Raw genomic sequence first — 12,354 nt, forward strand, 5'->3', positions numbered from 1 at the left:
ACCTTCATCCTGCTGAGAGATTCCAAATGGACCTGAGCCCATAGTTAATCACTAATTACCAGACTAATGGTTAAATAATGCATATGAACACCTGGCACTGTGTTTAAGGGTGTAACCTGGGGCAACAATCATAAACATAATACAGGATTAACAGAAACAAACACATAAAATAATTTAATTTAATTAAACACAATTACAAGAGAACAAAATCCCCTGCAACAATGATAACAAACATTATACACAACCTTGGGTTATGTACACACACACACGGATGTCCAGATCCCCCTTGTGGTCTGGACAATGAGAAGGAACATGGAGAAGAGGAGAGGGAGGAGGAGGATAAGGAGGAGGAAGAGAGACAGAAAAACCTTTGTTGTTCTTTGATATCTTGCTACATTCGCGTGCTCGTTGTTGTTTGTATTGTTGGGGTGTGTGGCTCCTCTGGGTCGTCTTGCAGTCCTTGGTGGCTTGGTGTGTGTCTCCTATCCTGACCAATCTTAGAACTTTTTCTGTCTCAAAGCAACAATAGAATGACATGAGCATCTATCAGCATGAGTGAAGTCAAAAATGAACCAGAGGCCAAATACATGATCAGTGTGTGAGAGGTAACGTAGGTGAAATTCATGATTTAACAAATCAGCTCACTGGACTCAAGCTGACTGAGGTCCAGGAACATAAACAAGCTCAAAATATTAAAACTTAGAATGCATGATCTTCCTTTAAAGTGCAAAGTCCATTAGAACCCTTAAGATAAAAAAAAAGGTTCATGGTGTTTCTCTCTGGTCAATGATCAATCATCCAGCAGTCTGGGGTCGACAGCCTGCAGGAGAACGCTGGGTAATCCTCACAAAGACAAAGGAGATGCAAAACATTATCCGTATTCATAACAGAAGACAGTTGTAGCTCTGTGAGTCTTGGGAGGAGAGGAAGCAATTAAAAATGTGATTTGATGCATTTTACTACAAAATCTCTGTGCTGACCCGAGAACATATATTGGTAACAGAAGTCTTTCTGAACTCAACACGATTCCAATGAGTGAAAGAAAACAAGTCTGAAACAACTTAAAAAAGTCAAGAGGAGAAACATTACATCACATTTTCATCAGAAAGTAACATGAAATATGGGCACTCATGTTTATGGGATACGCATATAAAGAAGTGGGTTGTGAGAGGAGCGTCGCATGAATCCTTCATATTTTCCTTCATCTCTATCCAGACGTGTTAAACTCTGCATGCTGTCAACAACTCTGAGTCGAATTCATAGATGAGAAACGCTCTTCATCTCCTGATAACTGTCCTTCTGAAATATCAGCAGGTCAAAATGTTTGTTTGTTTTTAGCTGCATCATGATGAAGCCTCATTCGGTTTCTTCCACCTGCGAGACACTGCTAATGATGGCTGCCATGGCAACGAGTAACGATGCTGTGTCATTACGCTTCTCAGAGAGTGAAAAAATTCATGATTTGATTCAGTTGAAAATGGCCATGATGTAATTGAATAGCTTTGGAGCATGAAAACACAACATGGAAGGGTAAAATGAAGGAGATGAAGTCAGTGAGGCAGAGAAACCTGTGAAATATGATGACCGGGTGAGAATAAAGTCCATATGGAAACGTGTATAAAATGAGTTTATACAATCTGAGTGAATCAAATTGTTTAAGATTTGACACACAGTTGAATCCAACGACTGTCATTGTCTGCCATCATGTCAGAGCCTTTATAAGAGGAAGTTAACTGTATGAGAATGAACACAGTCATTCCATTCCACAGGCCTCTTGTTGTGTATTCAAAATACTCCTGTTTATTTTTTTCCCTTTTCTTGATCAAAAGTTGTTTCCCCAATCTTTTAAATTAATTCTTCTCACAAAGTTCCGACAGCTTCCAGGCTTCTTCTTCTTCTAAGTTTTGGCAGCAGCACGAGCCTGTTCTCGCTCAGGCCGCTTCCCTGGATCCTCTCAGCTCTTCATATGTACATGAGTCTGTACTCCTGTGTGTGTATTTGTTCATTTGTGTGCGTGAAAGCTGCTTGGGACAACATGCAGGATCTGTCTGTGGGTCTTAGTGGAGTTCTCCAGGAGAGGAGGGGGGGAGGGGGAGGACCGCTGCTCGGGTCAAGGTTTGGTGATGTGGACTTCACTGGTGCCGCTGCCGTTGGTGGTCGTGGTGATGATGTACTGCGTGGGGCCCTGCTGATTGGTCTGCTGCTCCAGATGTTCGCCGTGGCCCTGGCCTGAGCTCTGGGGGACCGTCACCTGCTTGGCCTCCAGCTCCGTCTGACCCTCAGAGATAACGTAGTGTGTCTGCAGGGGAGACGTTTATAAGCTCAGGCCGCACATAAACCAACCCTCCTCCTCATCACTTATTGTTTTTCACCGTCTAGGGATGGAACTCTAACATCTGGTAACAATGTGAGCAGTTGAAGAGATGCACACAGCCTTCACATGACATAAAAGATCACATCTGTCTGGGCCTTTTATAGTTTTATACATAAAATGAGAAGGACTCCAACGTTTTATATGCATTTCATTCCAAACTCAAGCCTCAGAATCTGGAACTGTTATTGAATATTAAAGCGTTCCATCTGTGAATTAAAACAAATGGGACTTTCTGCTTGTTATACTTATTAGAAAACATCTTTTGGCTGCACACACACAATAATAATGCAGAGGAGCTGATCTGTTTCAGCTACACAGCGATGCTAACGTATACAGAGGTGAAGTTCATGGTGCAGACACACGTAGCGCTACAATGACTCACTGTTTTCACTTGGCTGCTGTTGACTCCAGACCCGGGCGTGCTGGCCTCGGCTATCACGTACTGAGTGTGTGGCAGAGCCATCATCTGGATCTCAGATGCTGGAAGAACAAGTCAACAGTGAGGATCAGGTAGACACATTGATAACAAATACTGTCGTTGATGCGACGTGATCAAACGGTCTACAGACATCAGTGTGAGCGTGTGTGCGGGACTCACGGTAACCACGGTAATTCCAGTTGCCAGGTATGTAGGCGTGCTGCACAGTCCCCTGCTGCTGAGTGCTGCCGGTCTGGAGGGTGTGGCTTTGAGCTAAGGTCACAGGGGTCAGCTGGGTTGGGCTTACCTCCTGGCTGGCCTGCTGCGACGTGGGACTCAGAGGTTGACCTGTGACCTAAATATGATTGAAGAGCCGGCGTGAGTGACACAGAGAGGTGCAAAGTAGTTTTCTGTGTTTTCTAATCTGTGATGTTTGGGGTAAGGGTTAGAGTCAAAGGTCAGAGTGAGAGGGGGGGGCAGGGGGGGGAATTTACCTGGGAGGCTCCCTGTCCGCTGCCTGAGGGCTCAGTCACCTGGATGTGCTGCACCTGGATGGAGTGTTGACTGTAGCCATGAGGGTCATGCAGCTGGCCCACATCCACCGCCGGGTGCTGAGAGTGTGGGGAGGGCGCCTGGAGACCACACACAAGTTAGAGGTGCATATCATGTTTTGAATTCACTCTTATCACCTGATCTAAATGTTTAGGTCCAAAGCCTGAGCAGGAATCTTACCGGAGCCACCTGGACGACCTGGAGCTGAATGTGTTGTGGTTGAGCGAGGCCGCCCCCTGCCTGCGACACAGGGATGTACTGGATCCTCTGATAGTCTCCCTGTGCCGTACGGTAGTCTGTGGTCAGCGTCTGGGAGAGCTCCGTCATGGCCTGGGTCAGCAGATCCGTCGTCTGTGGAGAACATTAGATTTGAGTGAATGTTTGGCTTTGGTAGATGTGAACGGTTATGTACCAAAGCATATTCTGCCTATAGGACTTTATAACATAGTGTAACATTCTCTCTGCATATGCTTGATGGCAGCCAGTATATATGTGACACCTTTCAGAGAAGAGTTCTGCTAAACATGCACTGTTTCTTCTTCTTACCACTACGGCCTCAGCTGTGGTGCCGTCTGCATTGATGACTGCAGGGGCACCGCTGATCACAGCTGTCGTCATGGGAGCCTGGATGCTGTTTACCAGTGGGGCGAGCTCTGGATGCTTCTTCCTGATGTGCTGCACCATCTTAGTCTGAGATATGCACACATACAATCACTCAATTTAGTTTCCTGGAACATTTATTTATTGGAAATCGTATTAAATTGATTGATCGATTTGTTCTCACCTTACTGCTGTACTGCTTGGCACAGTGCGGGCAGCAGACGGGTGCCGTGGCGATGGTGCCGGTCAGTTGCGTGTGCGTGCTCAACATAGGATCGGGCTCTCCGGGACCGGCCGGGCGCAACTTCCGGATGCTGGGGGGCAACTCTGCTCCAGGGTGATTCTTCAGTATGTGGGCTTTCCTCTTACTGGCACTCTTATACACCTGAGGTTTGGGTAAATGATTCAAAATGACACTGAAAACTGGTCTCTTCTAGTTCTGGTGTGAAGTGGGAGTTTCCTGTCCCTCATATTTTAACAGTGAGTCAGGTGTGCAGGGACATTGGCAGTGTGTTTTCAAGATTTGATGCATTTTTGATGAAACCCACCTTGTCACAGTACTGGCAGAAGTAGTCCCTGTTGGGTTTGATGATTGGCAGCGTGAGCTCAGGCACGTCATCTATACGCATCTCCGGGTGACGCTTGGACAAATGATTAACCTGTAAGCAGACAAATAAAAGGTAAACCCACTCACAGTCACGTTGAACAAAAGATAGAGCTGCACACGATCTGCTCCTCACCAGCATTCCTCTGCGTCTGAATCCCATCATGCACACTCTGCATTTGAACATGAAGCTCTCAAAGTCTGTGGTGGGCACTTTGAGTTTGAGGGTCTTGGATCGTTGGACGCGGTCGGCCTTCTTGGCCTCTCTGTCTGGATTGTGCATTCTCTGCATGTGTTCCCGAAGCTTATCTTTCCTCTGAGCACCACAGGAGGGGAAAGAACATTGTACGTGAACTTTGACACACTCAAAACATCTACAGGCTCAGTTACCAGGAGTCTGCAGGTCCCGGCTGTCTGTCTGTCTGTCTGTCATCTTACCTTGAACTGTTTGCCACATGTTGAGCACAAGAAGTCCTTGCGGTCGGAGTGGCGCAACATGTGCAACCGCAGCTTGTCCGGCCGACAGAAGGCTTTTTCACAGTCTGAGCATTGGAAGATCTTCTCTGAATGGAAGCAGCGGATATGCTTCTTCACCTGATGACGAGAACAGTTTGAACAATTTAGAATTATAACAAAGAATGACCTGTTTGTCTTTCTTTCCAAGGTCAAACGTTCTGACCTGTATGAAGTCTGTAAAGGTCTTTTTGCAGGACGGACAGGTGAAGCAGCCGTCCACAGCGTGAACACCGACGTGGTCTTTGAGCAACTCCAGCCTCTCGAAGCTTTCCGGGCACAGGAGGCAGGAGTAGGAGCGGTTATCTGTGTGCAGCACCAGATGGTCCTCCAAGGCCGAGTCGCTCATGAAGCTCTTGGCGCAGATGTGGCAGGAAAAGGCGTAAGCTTCGCGGCCGTGGACCCGGAGGTGCTGATCCAGACGGTCTTTTTCTCTGAAGGCTTTGCCACAGTGGGTGCATTTGTACGGGCGGAAGCTCTTCCGGATGAAGAGGTGCTGCAGTGCTGCATTCTGGGACGGAAAAGAGAAATGAGGAACGGAGACCGGAGAAGTGTTGAGAGATGCATGAATGTTTACACCATGAGGGAACGACAGAAGGACTCTTTGATCCTCGTGCTTTCTGTTCTGTTCTCCTACCTGCACATCCATCTTTGAGGCATTAAGGAAGAGAGACAAACTGTTGTAAAGAGAATCTAAAACACCGTGACACCAAACAGCAGGCGGGTGTGTTTCAGGACAGGATGCAGTCTTACCCTTATCCTCTTGGCACGGCGAATGTCCTGAGGTACGAGGTGGGTCTCTTCCTGGCTGCTCGACGCCGGGTCTTCCTTCAGCGGGATGGTAAAGTCCGTGCTGGACACCGGGGTGTCTGACTCTGAGACCGGCTCCCCTGCGGAGGGGATGAGCTGCCCCTCGGCCTCTGACCCCACCACCTCCTCCGGCTCCAGTTCCACCACCTTCAGCCCATTGTGATGTCCCTCCGCTTGCTCTTCAAGTTCCTGCTGCCCCGTCAGCTCCAGCATTTCCTGTTTGGAATGTAATTCACTGAGTAACATCATCGCCCTTTATATTATTGTGTGTTTTTGTCTATCAGGATGTAAACATCTCCCTTACTGTCGTCTTCTCCCCATCAGAATCTAACGACGTGTCCAAACGTATAAATTTAGGCGGTCTTCCCGGTCTTCTTCCCGTCCCGAATCTCTTCCTGCCTCTTCCTCTTCCACGGCCTCTTGATCTAAAAGTCAGAAAGGACATTGTTTGTTTCCATGTGATTTCCTAGTTGCTCCTGTGTGATAGAAAAGGAGACTAAACCAGAAGTGACATCATAGAAGTATCTGACCTGCTGACAGAGTTCAGCTTCTCATCATGCATGTTCAGATGCTGCTGCAGTTGTTCAGAGCTCACAAAGCGCCGGTTACACTCGTAACACGGCCAGTTCTTCTCTTGATCCCGCAGCACTGGAAAAACAAAACAAAACAGATGAAGATGAGGAATAACTCACACACACCACACACAAACAGCCTGACTGACACATGGCACAGAGTCTCACCTTTCCTCTCTTCTTCTGTAACATCATGGATCTTCTGATTTACAAACTCGGCATAAGAGGCTGCATACCACACCTGTGGAAGAATAAATCAATCGCCGTCAAACAACTTTAATATTTCAGCGTGCAGAAATGTTGCCGAGGAGCAGAAGAGGAAATGAAAAAGCAGTTCTTCATAAAATCTTTATTGGAAACCCGATATCTAATCAAGACATCTGCTCGGCAATGAAACTTTAATTTTTCTCCTTTCACAAAGCAACATAATGCCTCCAACAATCCCTCACCCGATCCAGTTTATGCATACGCAGTACAAACTCTACCCCACAGTCCCTACCTTGAGTTCTTGCTTGGGTTGGATGTTCTTAATTGTTGTGTAATATATCTCAGAGCCGTACTGATACGCCACCAGGTTCTGCTCCAGGTGGTTCTGAGCGGGTCGCACAAACATCATCCAGTTGCAGCTGTCCACATCTGACAGGTCGAACCACGTGTCGTCCGACTTCTCTATCCCCTTCTCGGCGTCCAGCAGACAGAGCTACGGCGCCGCACACAAAGGATTACAGATTAGCTCACGGTTCAACCCGGGGTCACAATAATCTTGAGTTATGTTTATTCTGGCTGGCAGTGAGTTGTGAGACGTCCCTGTAGTCAGAATGGTAACTCACTTTCAGGTGAATGTAATGTTCCTGCAGTTCCCTCTGTGGCACCAGCGGTCCCTCCACTGGTCCAAACTGCGTGCGCTTGGGAATGCGTCTTTTGGAAAACACCCCGCCCAGGAAGCGGTCGATGTAGAGGACCAGGGGAAGGCTGGCCCGGGCTTTGGACATGACCGGCCGGTTGGGGATGGGGTGTAGTGGGCCGTGCTTCATACACGCTGAGGGGTTTGCGTTATTACACTCCTCACACCCTGAGAGGCCACAAAGGGAGGAAGAGATGAGAGGGAACATCACAACACGGCTAAGAAGGACTGAATGTGAACGGACAGAAGTGAACACAATATCATGAATAAATGTACAATGTTGTTTCTAAACTTGGGTCCTTTTGAAGCTGAACCTTATAAACACAGTAAAAGAGTGTGCGTCTGTCTGCATGAGGGACAAATCCTATTGACGGACCACAGGAAACCATGTTAGGAGTGTTGGTGTCACTCACAGAGATTGTGAGGGTCAAACATCTCGGGCTGACTGGGCTCCCAGTCTTCCATATCAGACTCTTCTTCGTCCTCTTCCTCAGAATCCTCTGTGGAGTCTGTGGCTCCAAGGGGACTGCTGGGAGGGTCCGCCATGTCCGGGATGGAGGTGAGCGAGTTGGATGCAGACAGCTGCTCCTGTGTGCATTTAGATCACATCACGCCATCAAGAATCAATTTGTGCTTCCTATGACGCCTTCAACTTGAACTCGTTTAGGTGGAGTGATGGAAGCTTATTTTGCTCTTTACAATCATTACCTGGGAAACCGGCTCCAGCATGGCTTGCGGCCCCTCAGCTACGTTACTGAGAACATGCAGATTGGCAGCATTCATGTTCTGTCCACTGGGCAGCAACACCGTAACCTAGGAGAGACGTTTTCGTGGCTATGACATTCTATAAAAATAACCCAATATACTGCGAGGGATGGGTGGGGAGGTATTTGGTAAACTAACCTGCTGAGTCGTGCCATCCTGCTGAATATAAGCCACCTGCGGCTGATCAGCAAATACCCCCTGAAAGAAAGACAGTCAGTAGATTGTTGTTGCATTTCATCCATGTGAAAATGAAGAAATGCCATTAAAACACATGTATTTATCATAGGATGGAGAGGGTTCTAGTTTCAACACATCCATGTCGGACTTCCTGTTTACCTGGCTGCCATCTGCAGGGTGTATGTAGACCAGTGTGTGTTCAGCAGACTCCACTGACGTGTAGGAGTTCCCGTCAGCTGTATAAACCACCTGCTGCTGTCCCCGGTCCGCCTGATCGCCACTGTACACTATCTGGGCCACTGCACCGCCCTCAAAATGGACCTGAAATACAACACACAACCACTTTAAAGCATCTGGGGAATTATTACACCCTCTTATTGTGAAGTATCCAACATTAATGTGTTCAAAGGAAAATCTAGACTAAGTGTATGCAAGTGATTAGCTTCTCCCACAATCCAAGTCAAAGTGCTGCTAAAGACACCACAAGAAATCTGAAAGGGTGTTTGTGTGTTTGGTATATTGTCCTCTGATACACTTATTATATTGCATCATTCTGTGGATTATGGTTCTAATATACTGTAGCCTAGTGGTTCTCACAACTGATCCTCAAGCATATTTTCATCTTCCTTCGCTCTACCTTCACCCAATGAGCTAAATTCATTAATTTTACATAATTAATTTGGGCCTCCTAGGTCTTGATGAGCTTTAACACACAGATTTGCCTAATCTGGTGAAGGCAGAGCAAGGACAGGTGGGAAATATGGAGCGTTGTGGCTCATGAGGATCAGGCTTGGGAACCACTACATGTAGCTTTTCACAGTGACCTCAGGCAGGACAGCTGACCTGTGTGGCATTGCCAGAGTCGTTGTTGGCAGCCTGACTCCACACAGCTGAGGGCTCCTGCTTGGTCTCCATGGCAGCACGCTGCCAGGCCCCGTTGCCAAGTCACCTATCACTTCACTCCTGAGATAGCTAGGGGAGCCTGTAATGTACACAGATAAGAGCATTTGTGATGGTTTACATTAGCAGCGCAACGTCGTCAGTCATCTCAAAAGTTATGGAACATTGTGAAATTATTTAAACGAAAGACTCTCTGTAGAACTGTTCATACAGCTCACATAATCCCATTCATGGATGATGAACCTTCTACAGCTAAGAGCTTAATCAGTCATTTTATGTTCTAGCCTCGTCAGTGCTGCTGTACTGATGCAACAATGGGGAACTGCAGCAGCCATTTCTGGGTTGTGTGATAATGAATTTAAGCCCATGACTGTTGGGGATGTGGGTCCAGACTCATCAGGCTGGGATAAGAGGACAAGCACTCCAAAATAAACCGGCATGTCACTTCATATACAGCGCGGTCTCACAAACCACTCAGCGGGGGTACGAGGGAAAACACGGTCAACGTTAGCGGACGAGGGCGCCGCGAAAACGGTGTCAAAACACAACAGCACATCTACACAATAGTTACGCCGAGAAACCGAGATTCGATCAACTCATTCAGAAATGTAGTTGGTATAATCAATAATAAATTCAATTCCCCCCTATTTAACCCCGCAGGTTCTCGGTCCCAACCGGACCATACCACAAAAATCAGCTCCGCAGAAACCCGGGCATTTACTGCACCGCGACATTAGCATTATGCTCGTATAGTCTCGCTGTAGCGCCGACCGTGGAAATAAACATTACTTGTCACGACCCACGGCATGGGCCGCACTCTAATGTTTAAACAAAAGTCATTTTTAAGCGGCGAAGGCTTGAAATTATTTGGGTAGACCCACCCGTCCCCCCGTTCCAGTTGAGCCCAGCCCTTCAAGTCTACAGTAGAACAAGGAAGAACGGGCTCCATTTTGGGTGGGACTAACAACGACCGCATCCGAAGGCGCTGAAAGAAAATAATACATTTTCTATCGCTACAAACCAACTCGGACATTTATTTGTAATCATAGAAAGACCACCGGGGAATTAGACGACATAGCGGACCGACAAGCAATCCCTAGTTTTGTTACATTTTGTGGAAATCGTACAAGTTGTTCTTACCTCAGAATGGTAGCTGCAGAGATGGCTGCATTGCATATATTAACATAATCTACCTAGCAACACACCGCAGCATGGCCTGCGATAGGCGCTTATTTGCTCCGGCACTAAAGCAGCGAGGGTATTGTAAACATTATAACCCAATATTGTATATACCGGTGAGACATTTTGTAAAGCACGCCGGCATTGATTGATAGTTTCAGTACAGGGAGTCTGAAATTGTTGTTACAAAAAAAGAAGACGTCGTAGTCGTTGTTTCAATTTCAGCCAATGAGAAAAAAGATACACGGAAATCAGCCAATTGAATTTAACCCCTTAAATGTTCCAATAATACAGACGTGTTTTAATACAGCTGTTAAATCTAATCATAATTCCCTGCTGTAAAATGTTATACACATATTTTTGTTGATTTATTTTTCTGCATTTTTCTGAATTTTAAAATGGTTGATCAACTCTTATATCATGACATTAGCTACCACAACCTATCTTATATTGTACTATGATTGATACAACTGTCCAGAATATGTCGTGTTAATTATGTGATTACAAATTCATATTTAAGCAGAAGCACAAGTAAATCCACTACATCTACTATACCATTCCGGTTCTGACCAGAAGGGGGCAGTCTTCTTCCAATAAAACCTTTTCTCTGCTAAACTCATGTCCTTGAGGTATTCGTTGATTTTAGACAAGGAAAATACACTTTACAGTGAATCGACTTTGGTACAGAACCAGCATAACATTACATCAGATAAAGAGGAAACTGATAAGGTGTGTGTATGGGAGAGAGAGATTTAAAAGGGAAGGATGAAAGGAGATACCTGGAGTAGTTGGCCTCATGGCCCTTGCCACAGAAACTGTGTTTGGTGGATAATAACTGAACTGTGTATCAAGAATCCAGTAGTTACAACATAATGCCCTACAGAGACTGTTTGTTGTCGATGCATTCACAGCTCACACAAGCCAGTGAGGAAATATAACCCACATTATAAGGCAGTGAAAGCCTTTGATTATGTTGCAGGAGCTATTTGGAGACACCTGGTAGATATTTATGCTTTTTAGAGCTCTAAGGATGTGGGGAGGACTGATGTGGAAAAACAGGCTCAGTGTGCTCAGTTACATTGTACATCTACACCCAAGAAGCAACTCCTTCCATGTTTTGTTTAACACAGTGTGTGGTTGCTGGGTTTTGAATACATTTTTATTATTGGGACAACCTACTCTCTGATATGTGGGGTTTTGGGGGCTGTAACATGTTTTCAGTTGTGAACATGAAGCGGTTTGGATGATACAAAGTCTCCATTTCTGTAAACAATACATGGTATTACAGTGTCCACAGTTGTGTTTCTGCCTTTTGGATATTGTTACAAAGAAGAAAAGACTACCACATTCTGATAGGCTCCCCTTTTCAAACATCTTGACAAAGCAGAGTTACACTAAAATAGAATTTGGTTTATTGTCACGTGACTGGTGTTACCCGGGGAACTAGAATTGAAAATGAATTCCCAGCTTCCTTTCTTTGCTGTTTTTCCAGAGGCATTTTTGCTGGGGTACCCTGGGATGAAATCAACACGTCCCAAGATAAGAGTTAAAATGCCAGAATGCATCCTGTTCTAACATGTCTAATGGCTGATGCTTCAAAAATTAATAACCACTCTGAGTACCCTGCCTGCAGCGCAGATAAAATTTGCATGATGCCTTTTTCAATAGGCCACGAGAGAGAAACGCAAAAGACAATCTAGGAAGAAAAAAAATTGAAGATGGGAACAAGTCATTCAAATCATAAGAGTGGGATCTTGATCTGTGTGTGTGTGTGTGCAAAAAGATACTGGTTTGCTTGAAAGTAGGCTACTTCACTAATGTACCACAAGCTGTAATAATACTCTTTTTAATTCACTTTAAGAAAAAGCCACACATATAACTGATAAGAGCTTCATAATAGCACGGGAAAGAGTGATTTGTCAGATTATTATCGTCAAATTAAATCATTACCTTCAGGCAATTATGCAATCCAGCACTAAACTGTTG

General features: G+C 45.7%; 1 protein-coding gene across 2 annotated transcripts; it reads right to left on the bottom strand.

Moving 5' to 3' along the window:
- Positions 1 to 170: 170 nt before the first annotated feature.
- On the bottom strand, positions 171 to 10,403 carry prdm10 (PR domain containing 10). Of its 2 annotated transcripts, none has more exons than XM_076146418.1 (23): positions 10,330 to 10,403; positions 9,133 to 9,271; positions 8,449 to 8,610; positions 8,251 to 8,310; positions 8,056 to 8,160; positions 7,761 to 7,935; positions 7,274 to 7,515; positions 6,943 to 7,143; positions 6,612 to 6,684; positions 6,402 to 6,519; positions 6,176 to 6,296; positions 5,815 to 6,087; positions 5,228 to 5,572; positions 4,987 to 5,142; positions 4,685 to 4,864; positions 4,493 to 4,603; positions 4,129 to 4,329; positions 3,891 to 4,034; positions 3,525 to 3,695; positions 3,287 to 3,424; positions 2,973 to 3,147; positions 2,757 to 2,854; positions 171 to 2,299 (listed from the first exon to the last, which is right to left on the bottom strand). In XM_076146418.1, exons 2-23 carry the CDS (start codon positions 9,202 to 9,204, stop codon positions 2,111 to 2,113), a joined length of 3,510 nt encoding a protein of 1,169 aa, XP_076002533.1. In that variant the 5' UTR covers positions 9,205 to 9,271; positions 10,330 to 10,403; the 3' UTR covers positions 171 to 2,110. The 2 variants fall into 2 exon arrangements, with proteins under 2 accessions (XP_076002533.1, XP_076002532.1); XM_076146417.1 differs by lacking the exon at positions 10,330 to 10,403 and adding an exon at positions 10,071 to 10,295.
- Between the last annotated feature and the right edge of the window lie 1,951 nt (positions 10,404 to 12,354).

Source organism: Genypterus blacodes, unplaced genomic scaffold (genome assembly GCF_046128005.1).
Source record: "Genypterus blacodes isolate CSIRO-AG114 ecotype Tasmania unplaced genomic scaffold, CSIRO-AGI_Gbla_v1 ptg000032l_1, whole genome shotgun sequence".
Lineage (NCBI taxonomy): Eukaryota > Metazoa > Chordata > Actinopteri > Ophidiiformes > Ophidiidae > Genypterus > Genypterus blacodes.

Bases quoted from the DNA above. Each gene is read 5' to 3' on its own strand.
- prdm10 (XM_076146418.1), bottom strand. From the start codon at position 9,204: ATGGAGACCAAGCAGGAGCCCTCAGCTGTGTGGAGTCAGGCTGCCAAC. The intron at 8,161-8,250 runs GTTAGTTTACCA...CGTCTCTCCTAG, and splicing joins AGGATGGCACGACTCAGCAG to GTTACGGTGTTGCTGCCCAG. The intron at 7,516-7,760 runs GTGAGTGACACC...GTGGCCTCTCAG, and splicing joins GTTTGACCCTCACAATCTCT to GGTGTGAGGAGTGTAATAAC.